General features: G+C 39.4%; 1 protein-coding gene across 1 annotated transcript in view; it reads right to left on the bottom strand.

Moving 5' to 3' along the window:
* The window catches only part of LOC136264224 (uncharacterized), a 48,438-nt gene extending 30,890 nt beyond the window's left edge, over window positions 1-17,548 (bottom strand). The window contains exons 1-10 of the mRNA XM_066058937.1: window positions 16,976-17,548; window positions 13,659-14,109; window positions 10,264-10,391; window positions 10,044-10,213; window positions 9,951-9,997; window positions 8,938-9,120; window positions 3,584-3,742; window positions 3,247-3,438; window positions 2,898-3,035; window positions 2,777-2,850 (exon numbers count right to left, since the gene is read on the bottom strand). Coding sequence (XP_065915009.1) covers window positions 2,777-2,850; window positions 2,898-3,035; window positions 3,247-3,438; window positions 3,584-3,742; window positions 8,938-9,120; window positions 9,951-9,997; window positions 10,044-10,213; window positions 10,264-10,391; window positions 13,659-14,109; window positions 16,976-17,492 — 2,059 coding nt within the window. The 5' untranslated portion in view covers window positions 17,493-17,548. The remainder of the gene's footprint in view (window positions 1-2,776; window positions 2,851-2,897; window positions 3,036-3,246; window positions 3,439-3,583; window positions 3,743-8,937; window positions 9,121-9,950; window positions 9,998-10,043; window positions 10,214-10,263; window positions 10,392-13,658; window positions 14,110-16,975) is intronic.
* Between the last annotated feature and the right edge of the window lie 3,471 nt (window positions 17,549-21,019).

The following is a 21,019-nucleotide window of genomic DNA, read 5'->3' on the forward strand; positions in this document are numbered from 1 at the left end:
TACACAGCATTACAAATCAAGAACTGTTCGAAAAGCATCTCTGCAATAAAGTAGCCACTATGAAAAATACGAACGATTTCCATTACAAAGGGAAGCCATCACATGCTACTGCCAAATTGATGCCATTCGCTGTTGACCAAGATGAATGGGACACAAAGGAGGACACTGGTAAGTCCACGAAGAACACATTGCACATACTGTGGTATGCTAAAAGGCACCTCTCAGGCCAAAGCGACGTCAAACAGTGTAAAAATCATGCCCGTAGCCTTAGCCGTTATCAAGTTATGCTTGTCGGAAGGCATCAAGTCAGTAGAAAATTCTGTTTAACTCTTAAACCCGCAGTTGTTTTATAAAATGCAAGCACTGAAAATGCATAATTAAATAAACTGGATCACATGCATCCCTTGTAAAACTAAAGTCCATAACACAGAAACCACTAAAGCTATCTAAAAACAATAAACACCATCTTACTCACCGTTAAATTTTGGCTTAAATAGTCCCATACTTCATCGCATTCATCCAACCCAGAGCTTCCCGTTTCACTTTGAAAGAGCAAAAGAGCAATACTTCCATCTTCCTTCTTCACATAACAATGTACAAATGGCCATAACTTGGCTGTACTTCATTGTATCAACTTGTTCTTGGTATCACGTTGCTCCTCACGTGATGGCGATTCAGTTGATAAATAGATATCACGTGATTAAGTCATTGTTGGACGAGCACAATGACGATATGAAGAAGAAAGGACACCAAATGATTCAGCGTGTCGTAGCGGGTGAGTTCCTTGTTGTACTGTATGTTAAAAGTTTATACACAGTTTGATAGCTTACTCTTTGCCAGTTAATAAAATCTTTTTTTCTAAGCAATCGGACAAATGCTTCATGAGATCTGCCTGTTTGTAACCACTTTTGTAAATTGGCTAAAGTATTGTGCATTTTCAATATTTTTTTTATTTTTATCAAATACAGTTTTCTGGATTATGCAGGTTTAAGGGTTAACAATAAAAGTTCCGTAGCAACTTGTCAGGTCAAACTGAAAGCTTGTTTGGGCTTAGTTTTACCTAATCAATACTGCCTCATTATCATCAGGGAACTGATTTTTGGGTGATGTTTTTTCATGGGCCACACCTTCCCCTTTGTGGTCCCTACTATGATATTAACTGAATTGCCATCACATGATAAGTAACATGATTTCAAGAGAAGGTTGATAGGATGAAGCACAGCTAAGTTATGGCCTTTTATCCATCATTATGTGAAGAAGGAAGACAAAGAGATAATTCTTTTGTACTTTCAAGGTAAAAAGTTCTGGGTTGAACGGATGAGATCATTTAAACCAAAATTTAACTGTGAGTAACATGATATTTATAGCATTTATTTTAACAGTTTTTGCACTATGGGAGTATGTTTTAAAGGTATGCATACAATCCAGTTTACTGGATAATGAGTTTTCAGTGCTTGTATTTTTTTAAATGGCTGCAGGTTAAAAGGTTAAGAGAATAAGTTGAAAATTGAAATGTAAATAAATTAGAAAAGCTATTCAGTAGTTCTTAAAACTCGTAATGCGAAAACAAACGCAGTACGCAGTCCAGATACTCTAATGCAGTCACTCCATTAGAGTGCTCAGCTAGATAATAAAAGTCATTTAGCTGGTGTTTAAAACCTACAGTAGAGCTAGTGTTCAGTTAGTCGGTAAAAGGTAAGCAATTATTCACCTAATCTCATGAGGTACAGGAATTATATAGAAAGAGAATTGGGTGCTAACATGCCCTCTACCATCTATGTAACTAACTAACTAACTATCATAATTCTAGCAGTCCACTCCAGAGATAGGGTTTCAGTCCAGCTTTACCTAGTAAATCTAGTTAGGATTTGGGTTCAGTTGTCTTTTACGGCTACTGCATTTTTGAAAAACAGTGCAGTATTAGGAATAATACCATACCTGTTTCACTTCCCATACAAAAGTCTCAATAGTAGCAGTGAAATTTATCCCGTATTTCACTGGTAGCAGTGAAAAAGTTGTAATTGCAATTTCATTGGCTAGAATTTATGTTAACAATGTAGCGCCAATTAGTGTTGACGTATGTTTAGCATACATAGTGACAAATTGCGTACAATGCTAATGCACAGCATGCCTATATGCAGCGAGTATGGTATTAACTGGGAATAGCATGGGTAGCAGTGAATTTCCAATACAACACTCGTGGTATTTATCCCAAATTCACTGCTACCCATGCTATTACTAGTACAAATACCTAAATACCTGTTATATTTTACACTCTTAAAACATGGGTAAGCTACGATTTACACTTATACCCACACTGTGTTAGTAGCAAAAGTTATCTTTTAAAGGAACAAATGAAATGACAATTGTATCACAAAGTAAGGATTGAAGAATCCCAAAAAGTAAAAACTGAACAAGTTCAACACACACTGGTCTGAGCTTGTCCGCAGTGTAAACATGGTTGTGTGGGCTTGACTTCATGTATGGCCACCACTAAACCACCAAAAATATTACTACATTAAATTCGGCATTTGGCCATCAGTATCTGAAACATACCTTTATTAACTACTGATACCTAACTACCATATAAAAGCCAGGGAACTTATTTCTTATAATCCATTCAGCTGAAACATCTTGTTGCTCCTTGTAGCAGCTGATGTTGACATACTTTTGAAAAGTCGCAGGATTCAGTAGTTGTAGTAAGGCTTGTTCAACATTGTAATTTCCTACTACCCCTGGTATTAAGATAGCACCCAACATTAAACAATGTTCTTACCAGGTACATTAGCAGGATGACAAAACTGTCCATTGTAATGAGCTAGAGCTGAGCTTGGTGAAAAACATACCTTCCTACAAATAGGAACACAATCAAGTAATATGGTATATTAGCTCCTTACCCTGTCAGAGGATCCAACAGGACACATCTCATTGGTGGAAAATCCATGGACATGTCACCAGTGAGGTAGCCATCTTCAGTGAAGTGAAGGTTGATCTGGTCTGAACAATGATCAGCTAGGTAGTGTACCTCCTGTGAACTGGGGAACAACAGTAAGAGGAATAATAAGATTGTGTCTGTCTAGTGTGTCTATCCTGTGTTATGTATTACACACACAAAAAAACCAAACAAAACTTGGCTACAGTGTACATGACCATGCTTATTCAGTGGAAATCTTGCTTACCATGGTGCTGAGTGGGTGCAGGCACACTACATACGTGTCACACATCAAATACACACAGACAACATACTCCAAATAAGGATACAAAGGATGTAGCAATCTTGTCCGCCAACTAAACGACAACACAGGCGCTGCTTTCAAGTTTTCCCCCATTAAATCAATCATTGGTTGCCAAGGGGACGGCCGCTGATTTAGGGGTATTGGTAATCCTCGTGGGTTGCCAGGCGTTCGACCTACAGGCCACTCCTGAAAACCTGCAAAACTGAAAGAGAGCTTCAATGAATATGCCTGCACTTCATGCATGACCACTAAATAATTGTTAAATGAACTACACTACTACATCTTTATAACAATTAATACTGCTAAACAATGTCAATTAGCCATTAACATCACACCACGTAACTCACTTGTTGATATAATTGAAGAAGTTCCTTCGTGACTTCTCTGGCATGTTCATCAGAGCATAGACCAGAGACAGGTGATAGTAGATGGCTGGATAGTTTGGGGCATACTCCAGTCCAAACTCCTCACAATCCCTCAACCATTGTAGCATTACTTTGCTCCTCCTGTGGAAGTATCACATGACCTGATCACATGAGCTGGGCATGATGTGAGCTGGTTGGACAAGTGTGTGCCGCCCAAATAGTCCATAGCCAAAGCTTTCAACCCAATTACACATCTTAGTATCGTTATTTTCAAGGGATAAAACTTTTGCAAAACTGTGCAAAATATGATTTGTGTCTTTTATTCACAAAAAGTCTGAAAATGAGATTGGTAAGAGACTGAAAACATTCCACAGTTATATTTTTATGAAGGAATCGTTACAAAATTTCCAAAAATTTTGTCCAAAATTTCCAGTTATATGTCGCCCTGTATGGTTATTAGAGGTAGAAATTAGCAGACAAAGAAGAGGACAAAATTTAATTATATACCTCAGAACTCTGTCTGGTCACTTTATGGAGATTGAATTGTGCAATCCCTTATGGTACGATAATGTGAAATGAAGGAGCTGCCCAACGACGTGCCATAAACATGTAACTTTGCATAGCCTAAACATAGAATGATAGAATACATTATTGAGAGAAAATACTGTAATTACGTATAGTTCGGAAGAAGAAATGGCTTTTTGGGTGAACCTTGCAGTATGGTCTATAGAGCATTTTCAACACGTGATCCGGGTTACGCAATCATTTTGTTCGCCTACGCGTCCGCCATATTGGTGAACCACTAGTAACAATGGTGAATTGTTGTGTTGTGGAGTGTAATAATCGCTCTGATAGAGGTCCTGCTTTTCGTCGCAATCTTTGTCCTAATCATGATGGTGAACATAATGTTTCATTCTACAGAATTCCAGCGATAATTCGTGACCGAGGCAAGCTAGAGCTGGAACTTTCTATACGAAGGAGAGATGGCTTTCTAGCTGCTATTTCCAGAGAAGACTTGGATATGAACGACTTAGGGAAATATAGAATTTGTTCAAATCATTTTGTTTCAGGAGAACCATCGAATTTGACTGACTGTTCCAATTGTGATTGGCTTCCTACGATTAGGCTGGGACATACAAAGACTTTGCCTCTTACTAAGGCCCAGTTAGAGAGACATGAAAGAGCCCAACAACGAAACGAGGAACAACTAGTAAAAGAACGGATAATTCGAAAGACTGCTGAAGTAATTTCTGAGGAGGATCTACACCTAACTGTAAAGGAGGAAGTAATGGTAATACTTAAGGAGGCAATGGAGGAGTTTCAACTAGTTGAAAATTCAACTGTTATGGTCATGGAAAGATATATTTTAGAATTCGTTAAAAGTGATCTGGCAGAGGTTTTAAAGGAAGAAATGGAAGCTGAATGTGTAAGATTTGCTGAAGCCAAGTGTAACTATGCAGCTACGATTAGTTCCTTACGAGATGATCTGGCTAAATGCCATTGTACAATTGAAAAGCTATCGTTGCAAATCAAGCAGATGTCAATACCATTCGGCAGTGATGAGATGCTTTTCAGTGATGAGAAAGTTGTGCTTTTGACAGGTTTGCCAAATTTTAAAATTTTGAAAGTACTATATGCCAGTTCTGTCAACTGGCATGTTGTAGCAACCATGCCAGTTGACAGAACTGGTAAGCTGCCAGTTCTGTCTACATCACAGACAAACAACTGTGTTTGAATCTGGTAATAATAAGCATGCTTTTTGTCTAAGCACAGCTTTTCACCTGACTGTTTTAAACAAAAAGATTTGTCCATAGCAGCAGATTGTATTGTGGATTCCCGATGGCAGAATGGACATTTTATTTCAAGTACACCCTTTCCATGACAACTGCAATTAATAATTCCATCCGGGGATGCTCCAATGAAAGGCCATTCACAATTGACTACAAGCCCACTGTCCTTGACAGAAAAGCTCTCATGTTGACCGTTACAAGTATTGAAGTAAATATTCCGAGCTTTCTGTTCATGCTGGCATCCCCAAATTGTAGCGCCTTACTTTTAAAGCTAAATGCTTCTGGATAGCATATCCCTTTGACAAGGGACTGAGCTGGCTTGTCTGAATTAGTGTGGCACACGGCTTTCATTCTGGATGCAGTTATTCTCCCTGCTCGGTACTTGAACCACAACTTGGAATTGCTCTGGTCTCGGGTTGCTTTCTCTATAGAATCAGCTGACTTTGCTGTAATATCTATTGTAAATAATTTACATTCAGTCAACAAGTTGTGATACTCCATTTCCATATATTTAGTATCTTTCAGTGTGCTTAATGGTGGTGGGAATTCCTTGCTTGATGATTTAGGCATGTACTCATCTGAATACTTAAGAATAACAGATAACACACCAGGTTTAGTACCACCAGTACTCAAATTTTGAAACAACAAAGAGAGTTCTGATTCTGTAGACTTTGATCCAATCTTTTTAGATTGTTCCGATTCGCCAGCTTCCACAACATCTACTTCCTCAACATCTACAGCCTTGATCTGCTCATCCAAAGTTCGTTTCTTTCCTCGGGCTGAAGTAAAGTCTATATCTTTGATTAGAAGATACTGAACTTCTTTCAGGTATGATGGAATTATCCACTTACAAGATTCTTCTGTACAAGTTTTGCTGGTCCCATACAGTCTGGCTGAGGCTTCCAAATAAAATAACACAGAAGAAATATGTGTACATGTTTCTCCCAAACAAGCCATGCAGTTGCAATGTGCACAGCAAATCTCGCCATTTAATTCAGTGATAATCTAATCAAAAACAGCCAAGCTATAAAAAATGGTGTGGCCTCCAAAAAGCCAGGATAAAAAATATGTGAAATAGGAGTCTAATTTTAAAACGTGGCAGCCAAGAAATGGCTGTGATGGTAGGCGCAATGTACTTCGCCAACTGGACTTACGGACTGGACTCACGAATTAGACGCACGGACTGAACTAGTAACAGCTTTTAAACAATAATCCAGGCTTCATCCATCTCTTGCAACACTGGAGACACCATTACCGAGCTACAACTGCTGGTATTGCTCTTCCTTGCAGGTCATGAAGATAGCGCGTGCATTGAATAATTGGCTGTGCCTAGAGTCATGGCAATCACGTGAATAAAAACTTAGACAAAATCTAAGAAAACTAAAAATTTTTTTTGCTAAAGCGAGGCTCAAACCCAGGACCTCCCATATTCTAGCCCAGTGCTCTACCACTGCATCACTGCGGTTCCAGCTACCCTACTCCCTTAGTTTGTACCTTATATATGTCATTCTCGAAGAAGCCTATATAAATAACACCAGTAAAGAAGAAACCAAACCTGAACCCTGACCCTAACCTAACGTACAAGACGCGTCCCCCAAAGTCAAATGCTTGGGGCATACTACTAGACGCGTCCCCTAAAGTTGAATGCTTGGGGTATACTACTAGGCGCGTGCCCTAAAGTCGAATACTCGGGGAATACTAGACTCGTGCCAACCCTAGCTCGCGTCACACTCAGCAAAAACTTACCTTCATACAACTAGTATGTGAATTCTGGGTGACTGCGCCGTGACTTTAGCAGCAAAATGTCCAGTCACGGTGCCGTGACTCTAGGTACAGCGTAAATAATTACAATACACTTATGATACGCGTTTACTAGTAGAGATAAAGCGTGATAGAGGCTGTTGCTGTAGCGTAGATGTTTTCCTTTGTTGCTTTAGTATTTAGCAGGGCTGTAGTGATGAGCACCAGCCAGTTTTTTTATTTGCATAACCCCATCACTTCATGCCGCCTACCTGCTGAATATAATAATTGGCTCATCACTACGGTCTTAATATTAACGCTAAAGCAACTAAGGAAAACATCTACAATACAACAATAGCCTCTAACACACTTTAAAGACAGCCTTGATTTCACATCTTTTTTCACCCTGGTTTTTTTGGAGGTCACACCCTTTTTTAGAGCTTTGCTGTTGTTGTTTTTTAAATAAATTAAGTACACCTGCATCACTTCGTTATAGTTAGACAGCACATTCCAGCCTCTTCGAGGTATAAATGCTGAGTAGGAGGTGCTACGGCTTTGTCAAGAGAATTTGTAGGAAAAAACACGTTAGTCACACTATAAAACAGTTTAGAAGATGATTTTGTGTGTGATATGTTGGTAAAAGCGGTTTGTTTAACAAACGCTTCCTAATAGCAGTGCATAGCAACGTAATTGAACGAATTACGAATATTTCATGAATTACAAAATACGAGAATTAGCTAATAATATTATTGCACAACCCAAAACTACCCTATTGTAAAGTAGTAATACATAGTTGGTTAATTCATAGTAGTATATACTGTCTATAGCTAATTCCAGATGAGTTAGCTAGATGCATGGCGTCTGGTTTTTAGAAGTAGCACAACATCAACTTGTTTTCTAGCTGATCTCTCTACAGGGTGACTTGTAACTTTCTAGCTGATTTCCAACCGAACTCTCTACAGGATGATTTGTTTCTAGCGGATCTCTCAACAGGGTGACCTGTTTCTAGCTGAACTCTCTACACAGCACTAGCTGATCTCTCTACAGGGTGACTTGGTTTCTGTTGAATGCTCTACACGGCGACTTGAAATGTGGTTTAACACTTTGCAGGGTGACTTGCTTCTAGCTGATCTCTGTACAGGGTGACTTTTTTTATACAGTGTGGCTTACAACAGGGTAATTCTTTACAAGACATAGATGAACGATTTAATAGAGTAATGTACTTCTTAGCTGACTGCTTTATTAGGATGACTGCTCTATTAAAGTATCTTGATCTTGCACTTACTACACCGAGTTGCATTTTGTGTTATAACTCTGTGGCTTTAAGTCTGATTCTTCTAAACCAATGACGGACCTTTCTAAGATGATCAATCCATCTGTACACCAATTTTCAAATCATTCCCCTGAGCAGATTTTCTGGTAGGTGTGGCAAGTAATCATTTTTTATTAGCTAATCTCAATCGTGTAATTGTTACACTGTTGGTTTTTTTCGCTGCATCTTCATGGTCTTCAGCTCAATTTCTTTCAAACCACAAAAGGTTTGAGGTTCAATAGTTATAGATTAAGTTGTACACTAGAAAGTTTTGGGCCACCCTGAAATAGCTCATTATAAGTGCGTGGGTTGAAACAAATTGTTTTGTGCAGCTGGAATTAATCGGTCCAGCGCCACCTTACAAGTCCATAGTTCATCTCCCCTTTCCCTAAATAGTACCAATGCTCACATAGCAATCATATGGCTTTATTCATTGAAAGCTGCATGAACCAGGTGTAAGGCTGAGACTGATTGACTAACTTTGACAACCTCACCTTTGACTCTTCACTGGTTCACTCCCCACAACACAACAGACAGAGTGGAAACACAGTCGAGACTCCATAGCAGCATGATGAAAGTACCAAGTGGACACACCTCCACCACTGACAGTATCATATTCCTTCAACACAGCCTGCCATGACTTTGCTGCCCCTCTGGCACTGTCATCATCCATTACCCTGTGTTACAGGTTGTATAAACTAGTTATATTATTAATGGTTACCATATACAATAACACAATAATGTGTGGTATAGGCAACATTAACATGAGAACTTGAGTTAGTATGCAATAGCCACTGACTGTTCTATTAGAGTATTTGTTTGGAGCTCCACTGATTAGCATCTAATAAGAATACCAATAATGTGTGTACCTAGAAATTGTACATTGTATAGTATTGCTACACATACACGTGTTAGCTGTTGTGTTGAATTGTATCTGTTTTAATATCTTCAGGGCAGTCATGTTGGTGCTGAAATCACCAATGTCAAAGTGAAAGGTGTGTGGATGAAAACCAAAATGTGTTGTTGGTACATTGGCTCAGGACTACTTCTCTACGTAGCTCTACAGAAGTTCCTGACTTGAGTTTTGCTTAAAACTGAGCTACAAGGCTGTAGTTCATTCAGAAGTACTATTACCAGCTCCTATAATACTCCTAATCAAAACTGCTAATTGCGTTGTTAATTAGAGTCTATTGTTTATGTTGACTGTATTTGACCCTTTTGATAAGAGATGTAAGTTACAAGCATCATCAGACTAGAGTCTGCTGATATTCACTTGTAAAACAGCATCTGACAAAAAAAAATCCAGATACTACGTATGTATCTGTGGGAGAAGTGGTAGAATTGTATAACCTGTTCAGATCCTGTGAGCCAAAGGGAAAGGTGCACAGTACATACATACTCTACAAATGGTATGGTAAATAGTATTGAGTGTGCTTTAGTTTTGTGTTGAATATCAGTTTGTTGAATCATTATTGGAATCACCACACATATCATCATAGCAACTCACCCCACATCCCAGGCAGATGCCATCATAGCAAATGTACTCACTTGTACCTGTGTGTATTCCATTTAATGCACACTAACTCACACCATACTGTACCAGTTTATGGTGAACATCTTTCAAACGTTCTTCTTTCATCAACTCTTTGTCATTTAACATGTCAAACACAGCCTCCAGGCTCTTTCTGAAGAATGTCGATGCATGTGGTTGATCTCCACACCATACCATCATCCTTCCCAGCTCATTCCAACAGATCGCCTTGTCACACTCTAATATATTAGTACACACATTACACCAACACATAATGATAGTCACTCACTGTCTTTCAGTGTTGCTATGGCTTCAATGAAGAAGTCAGAAGCTTGTTTCATGTGCCCTCGGGCCCAGCAGACATAAGCCGGCCACAACTTCAAACACTCAGAATGTGACTTGGTAACCTTGGGATACCTGAATATGATGAGGTGTGATGTAAAGTAATGAACCATACAGTGATATATTGTTTATCAAATACTATCCCCTAACTTCCATATAGTACCTTGTACATATATTTTGAAGTGGAAACGTTTTGTAGATTACACTTTTCCTCCAAACAATTTAGCCATGCATGCATTCTGTAAATTAATAGCTGTTAAAGCTGCTTTGAATTCCTCATACTTGATCATGTACATATAAAACCTTTCAAAACTCCTTCAAGTATATTCAGGAGCCTTGTGGCACTTGTGCTTGTAAGCTCTTGGTACGTATATGGTAGCAGAGAATCAGAATAGTGACATCAAAACTGATAGACCAGGTTCTACTGGTTGGCATAGTTGCATGGTCAAGCCAAAATGTGCCTTCACAGTGACACAAACATTTCCAATAATCTTCTAGATTCTAATGAAATTATTTTTTGATTATGTCTTCTGACAGGCAGACCACAGTCACAAGGCTGGAAGCCAAACAAAGCAGTGTACGGCCACCATTTTACGCCACAATAACAAACTCATCAGTGGGATGTGCCTTTGGGGTTCTGACAAGTGTGTGCCTTCTGTGCCCTGTCTTTCTTTTTATCTTCAATTGGCTAGTCTTCTTCGTTCTCCATGCAATGAAAACATATTGAAATTTTTCCTATCAACACTTTCCTTGAGCAGCATATTTATAGATGCCACAATCTTATTGAAGCACTTACGCTGAGTAGATACCTGTAACTTCACCATAGGTTCAATGCCACGCCTATTACTTAATTAATGTGATCTTCGTTGATCAATAACAATCAAGCACCAAGACCACACTTCTTAACAATCTATCACAATGACACACCCTGTTATTATTGGCCTAACTGTACAGACGATTGCGCGATCTTTGCAACTGAATTGCATGGATACCATATATATCAGCCTTATGTTTCTATTCTATCGTAGGTACATGTGAAAGTGGCAGGTAATCATCCTGTTACTACTACAGCAGGAAACCTACAGCTTGGATTAGGAAACCTTCTGCTGTCTCTGGGTTCTCTACCACAGCTTCAGCCAACTGCTCCTCCAACGGCTTTGTGTAAATACACGTATCTGGTACGTTTGTGAACCTTAAGAAGAAGAGTGAATTTACGTTGCGGGAATGGCACGGTATCGAGGAACAGTTTACGACCATTGAATACTTGAAGTTCAAATTACTTGACACTTTTCAAAAGGAGTTCCCAGCCACAAACCCTACCACTTTTCAAAGTGGTTACCTGGAACCACCTAACCAAGCTAAAAGGTGGCTATGTGACGAGAGAGATCTACAGAAAATGTATGTGAATTTCCCATCTGGCTCTCGAATAACACTATGGTCTGAGGTACCAATGCCCAAAGACGATAGGGAAGAGCTGCCATCAAGAAAGAGAGCGCAGACCCCAAGAGAGAAACTTGATGAAGATTGCAAGAGGTATTGACCAAATTGAAGGAAAAACATCCTGAAATGGAAGTTCCCAAACTTCATTTGTGGGCAAAGTTGATACAAAGTGGGCACCACAAAGACTATACCACTCCCCCTAACATTCCATTAATAACTGGGAAAGTAAGCAAACCCAACAAATCAGCAACAGAAGGAGTAGCAGATGTGGTTACTCAAGCAGCAAGTATAATTCAATAACTAATATAGCAGACACTTATATATACCCACTATGTGAAACCCATGCTTGACAGCCTTCTGGAGTTACACAGTTAAATGCAGCTGAAATAGCTGTCTCAATATCAAAACCATTCCAGTTTTCCTCATTACTCTTCAGAACAGATTTAACCTTGCTGAAAGCTTCCTCTATGGGATTGAGGTCAGGACTGTAGGGTGGCAGATAATAAACTAGTAAACCTGCTCTCTCCGGCATGGTGTATCATAGCATTGTCCATAGCCACAACGCTGCATGGATTAATTCCATCAAATGGCTGTAAATGTGGTAATAAAACACTGGACAATAAGTTGTCAAAAACATCTGCTGTTACACCTCCCCCACATGAGTTGAAAAATCTAGAATACCATTGCATGTCATAGCAGCTATTGCTGAAATATGTTGGCCTCTGTATAAAAATCGTTTTACATTAGGAGTACTACCTCTTAAGCTGTAAGCATGTTTTCGCTTCTGATCTCTCTTGTCCGATCCCATCTCATCAACAAAAACAAAAAATTCTGGGTGATTAGAGAACACTACCATATCTAAATGTACTCTGCTCTAAGTAGATCGCTCCTTTGAATTGCCATTAGTGACATCTTCTGCCCCACTCTCTTAAGTACCTACAAATTCTACTCTCACTGATGTCAATTCCAGTGACCTATAGCAACTCTTCTTTAATCTCTCCCAGATAGATACCTGGCTTCTCAATAACCCAATTCAAGATAAGGTATGTTCCAATGTCTATAAGCTTCATATCTCCACATGGATAACTTCTTTTCTGAACATCTCCCGTCTGCTTAAAATGATCCACAGTCCTCTGAACAGTTGAGGGGTCTATATTTAAATTGGTAGTGACATCTCTACACGTTTTCTCCAACCCAATAACTTAATATACAATTCTCCAGCAAATATCTGAGCTATACACAGCAGTGCAATGTCTCTCACAACTCATTTAGCTCAGTATTGGGCAATAGTCTAGCCAAGTTTAAAAGTAGTTACATCACTGAGTCACGCGATACGCAACCAGCCTTGTTGCAAAGATCACGCAATCGTCTGTATGCTAGCACAATGAAATAGTGACACACCCCTGGCAGTGAAAGGCTGACTCAAGATACTTTAATACAGAAGTCACCCTAATAGGACAGTCACACATGTATAGCTACATGCAATAACAAAAAAACAAAAAGCAAAAAAACTAGAAATTTAAAGGGATCCAAGTGATAGAAAGTAGATGGTATGTAATATCACAGCATAGCTCAGTGGGAAAATCCCTACATTGGCATTGAACAAAAATCATTGTTATAGCAAATCAATGTAGGAATTTTCCCACTATATATACTGTTTTAAAAGTTTAATTGCTTCGTATTTGAATGCTTACTGAGGTACATATTCGAATATTTGCACAACTGAGTGAATATCCGAGCAAATTAAATGCTTGTTTTAGCTAGTATTTTTTTTATCAATGCTGCTTACACAGCACAACTACATATATTAGTTTTCACATACACACACACACACACACACACACACACACACACACACACACACACACACACGCACGCACGCACGCATGCACACACACACACCTAGTCTTCAAGAAATGGTCCACTCGGTACACAGCTGGGATATGTAGAGTGACTTTGTCCAGTCCTCCACTAGTAGCTCCAAATAAAGGAAACAGGAAGTCACACAAGTGCACCAGGATCCTCATAATTCCCATAGCAACAGAAAGGTAATTTCCCCCAACAAAATTATAATATATTGGATGAGGAGTGAGACAGTGCAATGATGTTTCGAAAGCTCTTGGCTCTGAAATAGCAATGAATTTCAGCCAGGATCGTTGAGGGTAGAAGACAAACTCATTATTCTTATTAATCTGTGGGCTATAGTCAATTAGCAGGTCATGGTAGAGTTCTAATGTGGAGAAGTTCCGTTCTGTCCAGCGCATCTGCAAAGCTGTTGTTGACTTGAGCAGTTTATCCTGGGTGATCATCATTTGGAATAAGTATGGGATGGTAGTGTCCTCAAAGTCATGACCTGTAGAGAAGAAAACAACTTTGATACCCTTCTCCGAACGTAAGAAAATGACATTTTAATATGTGCTATTGGTCTGAACATGTGCCAGTAAATGTAACTATAATAAGTACCTAATTGGTGAGAATTATGGATGATTGACCAATTGTTGAACGAGCCTTCATGTTTTCTGATAGTTCAAACATATGTACTACTGAACTGGAGCTTAGAAAAAGCTCAGCAGTCTCCTTCCATTAATGCTTGTAATTTAACAACAAGTGGTTGTACCCAAGGCATACAAAAATGATACCTAGGATTGCTGAAGATAATGTCAAGGGAGTAGCAGCCCAGGGAAGGGGTTCAGATACTTCAGACAAATCCTCTTTTCAGTGCCAGAAACTTTAAAACCATCCACTACTTCCCTATCATACCAACAGGGAATTATCATTGTCTTAGCGATAAAATCAAAATGTTGATTGCTTAGTCATAGGGTGTATCACATGATCAATTGTACATGAGATGCCTGGTGGAAATGATGGATAACCACAAACAAAAAGGAAGTAGACTAGTTACAAGGCAAAAGCTATTGACTGATCATGTTATACAGTGAAATCTCAAAAATAAGGTCACCTACAGGACCAAACCAAGTGGGTTGTTATTCAAGTAACCTTGTCATTGAGATAAACCTAGTCATATTTAATTGCTGTAAAATTGATTTATGTTTGACCCAAAGTTAGTATATTCAAATATTGAAACTATCAGACCAACTTAGCTCAGGTACTGTGTATATAGTTATGTATATCACTGAAATGCTGTTTGGCTAGAAGTAGCAGTTTTACTGCAGTGAAAAGTATAACAATGGTAGAGGAATAAACAAACTGGTTAAAGTATTACTATAACAACAGAATAATGGGTACAGTTATGACAGCTAAACTGGACAATGTGTATTACAAGCAACACTCTAATAGAACAGTCACTTGGAGTACATTATCAGGCCGGTCTTTGGTTGTTTTATCTATTACACAAAATTTTACTGAAGGACAAATTAGCAGTAATATAATGTCATACTCCAACCAAATTCCCGGAGCCTATAGCTAGAAATTTTACCAATTGTCAAAAATAATGTCATTTTAAATTTTGTCAATACAGCCAACAACAGTTTTTAAAGACAAACTATGATAGTATCTTGGAGCTATATATCTAGTTCAAGATAAGTTCACTTATTAGGTCAAAATGTGTATGCTTGATTGACTGGTCTGGTATAATACACAAAGTAAACACAAGATCAATTGGTCACCATTTACCATCTCTGAGGGACGTTAAGCTTGTCTTTGACCTGAACATGTCTTTTTGCCGATGAATGTAGTTTACATCCATGCTCAAGGTGTCATCATTATTGACATAGTTTTATCTCTGACAATAGTAACCATAGCTTTCACTCTGTATAGCATAATAATGCATCCTGAAGGAGCAAAATGTTTTTTTCCCTTGAAATTTTGGATCAGCAATTTAATATTTCTCCCTCAAAACTGCTATACGGAAAGAAAGGTTGGCCCACGAAAAAGCATCACCCAAAAAAAAAACAGCCTCAATTTTCCCTGACGACGATGAGGCAGTATTGGTTAGGTAAAACCAAGATTTCAGATCAACCTAAAATGCTTTCAACAAGTTGCTAATGAATTTTTTTTTTAATTATTAAACGGAATTTTCTACTAACTGAGTGACTGACTGAGTAACTGACTGACTGATTCCTTCAGACAAACGTAACTCAATAACAGCTAAGGCTACAGGCTTACTTTTTTACTGTTCAACATCGCTTTAGCTGGACACGTGCCTTTTGGAATACCGCAGTACGTACAATGCATTCTTCATGGACTTACTTACCAGTGTCTTCCTTTGTGCCCCATTCATCTTCGCTGACAGCAAAGGTGTTGATTTGGCGGTAGCACATGATGGATTCCCTTCGTAACAGAAATTGTCTGCATTTTTCATAGTGGCTACTTTGATTGCAGAGGTACTTTTCAAACAGTTCTTGATTCATAATGTTCTGTAACGGGTTGAACATAGCTGACAATGAAGCATAATGGATACTTCACTTTTCAGATGAAAATTGGTAACTAGAGAGCGCGGTGCCATTTCTTTCTTTTTATGTGGTATACATGGGTTCACCAGTCATAATAATTTTTTACAAAAGAAGATAACAAACAAGTACACCAAAAAAATTGGAATTTTCAACTAGAGTAGGGACCATAGCACACCGATAAAAGGCACTGAACAAGCTGGAGTAGTGCACGATATTAATGCACAGTGGGGATATAACACTTCTTATTGTTTTACTATCATGCACTACTCCAGTTTGTTTCAGTACTTTTTATCAGTGTGCTATGGTCCCTACTCTAGTTGAAAATTCCAATTTTTTTTGTGCACTTGTTAAACTTACATAGGGCTCTGAAATTCAAACGTTTTTTGTGTGTGGCAAGCTGATGGTAGATCTTGTGGGAGTCCTTGTAAAATAAATGCACTAGAAAAAACTTCAGGGTCTATATCTTGGGACTCAAGCTTAGTACCCAATGAATCCTTAGACTTCCACTGTGAAAATCAATTTGGAGAGCGACACATGAAATTATGTGCAGATTTTTTCTAATGCACTTGTCTGTCTCATCAGCTTATTAGGCTTTACAAACATGCTACCACATGAGGAGCCTGTAATCAGCAAGATTTACATTAAACATTTGGGCTACAAAGCCGTTGTCAACAAGCAAAATTGTTTGTTCAGTTCACTTAGGATACATAGCTAAGCATAAATTTTGAGATTTATGCAATGCCTATAATATAATATGTCTTGATCATGTGTCTTCATTATTAGCACAACTGGTAAGCAACTACTCACTTTTCACAACTTGTTGTATCTTTATCAAACACAGTTCAGTTAAACTGAGTACTCCACCCAAATCAGTCAGAGACAGGTCAGACACTGCCAATACACTATCTTCATCTTCAAACAGGTTACAAATTGGTCTGAAGAACTCATCTCTTGCAATTTTCCTGTTCTGTGCCTTTCGTTTCTTCTTCTTCTTCGACTGACCTCCCTTCTTCCTCACTGCCTCTGGTAGCCCTAAACTGCTAGTCAAACTGCTGGTTGGTGATAACAATATGGCGTCACTGGTAGATGTGTCATCGGAGCTGAGGGGAGATTCTGGAGCTGAGTAGAACTCTTCCGAGTCCTCCCCTTCATCACTGCTAGTCAAATCTTCCGTTTCTATCTCAGGATCTAACGAAGAATCATCAACTTGACTCTTGTTTCGCTTCTTTTTCTTCTTCACCCGTTCCTTCACCTCGCTAAGCTCCCAGGATATCATCCTCCTGTAACCAACAGGAGCGCTTAACATCTGATTGTCACTCGCCATTCCGTACCGGTAACTGCACTAACACTTAGAATACGCAAGTGTCGCAATTTTGTGAAACCCTGTAAGGGGCTAGCGCTTAAAAGCTCCACCAACATAATAATGGATGAATTATTATCTCAGATCTATGGATAAATTTCATAATAACAAAAGTTGCCCCTAGCAACCTGAATTTTACAATATTTGTAGGGGTAGCTAAGTAAATGTCTATACTAGTATAGCCGTAACATCTCCAAATTTTAAATAGCATATGATAGGTCACGAGCAGTGTTGGGCAAGTTACTTTTTACAAAATGGACATAGTACCGGCACCGGTTATGAACGTGAATGGCTATTTTATCAGCACAAGTCCATCATTTGCTGGACTATCAAACAAACCAGTTGTGTCTAGGCGAGCTAGAGTTGGTACGCGACCAATATGCCCCGAGCATTCGACTTTAGGGCACGCGTCTAGTAGGTTTCCCCGAGCATTCAACTTTAGGGCACGCGTCTAGTAGGTTGCCCCGAGCATTCAACTTTAGGGGACGCAAAAAGTAGTTCCTTAGCATTAGGGGTAAGCTAGGGTTCAGCTTTGGTTTCTTCTTCACTCTTGTTATATATAGAAGTCACTTCAGTCGGATGTTTATAAGGTAGAAACTAAAGGAGATAAGTAGCTGCAGCACCGGTGGTATAATCATTACACATTGCTTATGAGTGCCAGGGTTCGAGCCCTCGCTTAGACAACGTTGTTTTTTTTCACTTTCTTAGGTTTTTTGTACAAGTTTTTTTTTTTAATGCACGTAACATTCTAAGTATTATACTGCCGGCAAAACATTGTAACCAGTGCCGGCTCTATATAACCTGCCTACTTTTTAAAAGTAACTAGTTACATATTACATATTACTTGCAACTGAACTATTTAGTTACAGTTACATATTACCCATAAAATAAAGTAACTATAATAATATTACATATTATATTACTTTGTGTCCACAGCCTTAAGCTGTCACGTGTGAAACTACCACCTTATCACGTGACATGATTTCGTTGTCGGACAATGTGCAAATATTGGTTATAAGTAAGAAGTTGGTGAATAAGCTTCATTCAGTAGACTTCATTACTTCGTTGTGGCTAGGCATTACTCAGTGGATTACTAACGAGATTAGTAACTTCGTTACTTGTAGTAATAATATTAGGCCACTCCAAATAAATTCTCTGTTTCCCGTCCACCGCCCGCATCTAGTTACTGTCAGCTATAAATATTCCATTATTCCGTATTCTTCCATTATTTTCCGGTTATTCTTGCATACTGACAGGCTCAGTAAAAGCCATCTCAAAACAGGGTCAGCTCACGTGTCAGCAGTGCTATCAAGTCGGCACAAACTTCACGTTTTCCTTTTGTGTTATTTTTGCAGCTTAAAAGGGAAGGAACAAGCTTAAGCATGCCTTTATGCAGCTTTTTATGGTTGTGCCAGGAAAATAATGGTTTGAAAAGCTGCCAATCTTATAATGAAATAATGGAAATGGACCGCCCGCCCGCATGTAAATATGCTTGAATCCAGGACGGGAAACAGAGAATTTATTTGGAGTGGCCTTACGTAATATTAGATTCATTACAGTAACTACCAGTATTATTCTTAACACAGACTCACCTGTACAACAAAAGGAAACCTTAACATAACTACTTAACATCCAAAGTGTTAATTGTACAAAAATATATAATTAAACATATGTTACTACAGAGGTCTGTTACACTATCCCCCTCCACTAAGAAGATGTCCCATCTTCACGTTCTCACATAATCCTGCAGTCTCACAGGAGGCCGGTGCTGTCTGGTTGGGTAACGTCTTGTCTCACTTGGGGGTTGATCAGTTCCAACATTTGTAGGTTGTCTTGATGTAGGTTGATCACTGGAGTAGCATTCATCATCATAATCTACCAACTCCAAATCTGTTCCCACAGGTGGAGCTCGAGGGGTAGGTACATGTTCCTCACTTGCTGCGGCCGGTTGATCACTACTGGCAGAAGTGGAAGGCAAGTCACCATCTAGTCGAATGTCCTGTGGACATGGCTTTAATCGGTTAAAATGCACCACCTGTCGCTGCCTCTGTCCCCTTTGACACTGTACTCTATAGGTGCACTCGGACAGCTTTTTCATGACTTTGAAAGGTCCAGTCCAAGGGTAGAAAAGCTTCCTACTACTGTTCTTTGGGACTTTTGGGTTTAACACCCATACCATATCACCAGTCTTAAACGGTGAACCATTTGCCCTCTGGTCATAATATGCTTTCTGCATTTGATGCTGCACTCCAGCAGTCTTCTTTGCTACTTCAAATGCAGCTGTCAGTTGCTTCTCAAGGTCTGCTGCATATTCATTGATGGATTGTGTCTTGTTATCTATTGCAGTGCCATATAGGATGTCTATGGGTAGAACTGCCTGACGGCCATACATTAAATAAAATGGTGCATAACTGGTCAAGGCATGAGTACTGGTGTTATAAGCAAAGCATACCTTGCGAATGTGATTTTCCCAATCCCACGGATTGTCTTTGCAGTGGGTAGCTAACATGCTCAGTAGTGTCCTGTTAAATCTCTCCACCATGCCATCACATTGTGGATGGTATGGGGAAGTTCTACTCTTTTGAATACCTAAAAGCTTGCATACCTCTGACATCAGCTGTGACTCAAACTGTTTCCCCTGATCTGAGTGAAGCTGGCTAGGTACTCCAAAACGCATGAACACCTCATCTACCAGGCGAATGGCAACAGTCTTAGCCTCTTGATTCGGGATTGCAAAAGCCTCCATCCATCTACTAAAATAATCAGCCACAACCAGTATGTAACTGTTGCCAGCTTAGCTCTCAGGGAATGGTCCCAAGATATCCATGGCCATAACTTGCATAGGATAGCTTGCTGTTATTGTACCTAGTGGCGCTCGTTTGGAAACAGGAGGTGATTTCCTAGTAGCACAACTTGCACAGGTTTGACACCAGCTGCAAGTGTCATTCCAATATCCAGGCCAATAAAAACGTTCTTTAACCCTTCCAAAGGTCTTCTCCTGTCCCAGGTGACCACCTGCTACTCCATCATGCAGTGATGCCAGAATGTCTGACCGATGATTCTTAGGGACTACAAACTGTAGCCACTTCTGATCCCTCTGAGGTTCAGAGAACTGCCTATACAACACTCCGTTGATGACTATCAACTGGTCCCACAACTGCCAGAGTCTGTGGTCCTTGGGACTGTTATTGCTCAGAACAGCCGGTTTCTGATTAGTTTCCTTAGAAGCCAGTACTGATGAAATAAGGGGATCATCTATCTGGGCAGTTCGAAGTTCCTCTGGGGAGTGAGCACTCAGTGAAGCCAGATCAGTAGGGACTACTGCTGCTAGTGCAAGAGCCTCATCAGCTGGAATGATTCCACATTGTTTACAAGGGATTCTTGACATGGCATCAGCATTGTTGTGACTTTTACCTGGCCTATGCTTAACTGTGAAGTGATACTCTTGTAGCTTCTGTACCCAACGTGCAACTTGGCCTTCTGGGTCTTTA

This window comes from Dysidea avara, chromosome 8, assembly GCF_963678975.1.
Source record: "Dysidea avara chromosome 8, odDysAvar1.4, whole genome shotgun sequence".
Lineage (NCBI taxonomy): Eukaryota > Metazoa > Porifera > Demospongiae > Dictyoceratida > Dysideidae > Dysidea > Dysidea avara.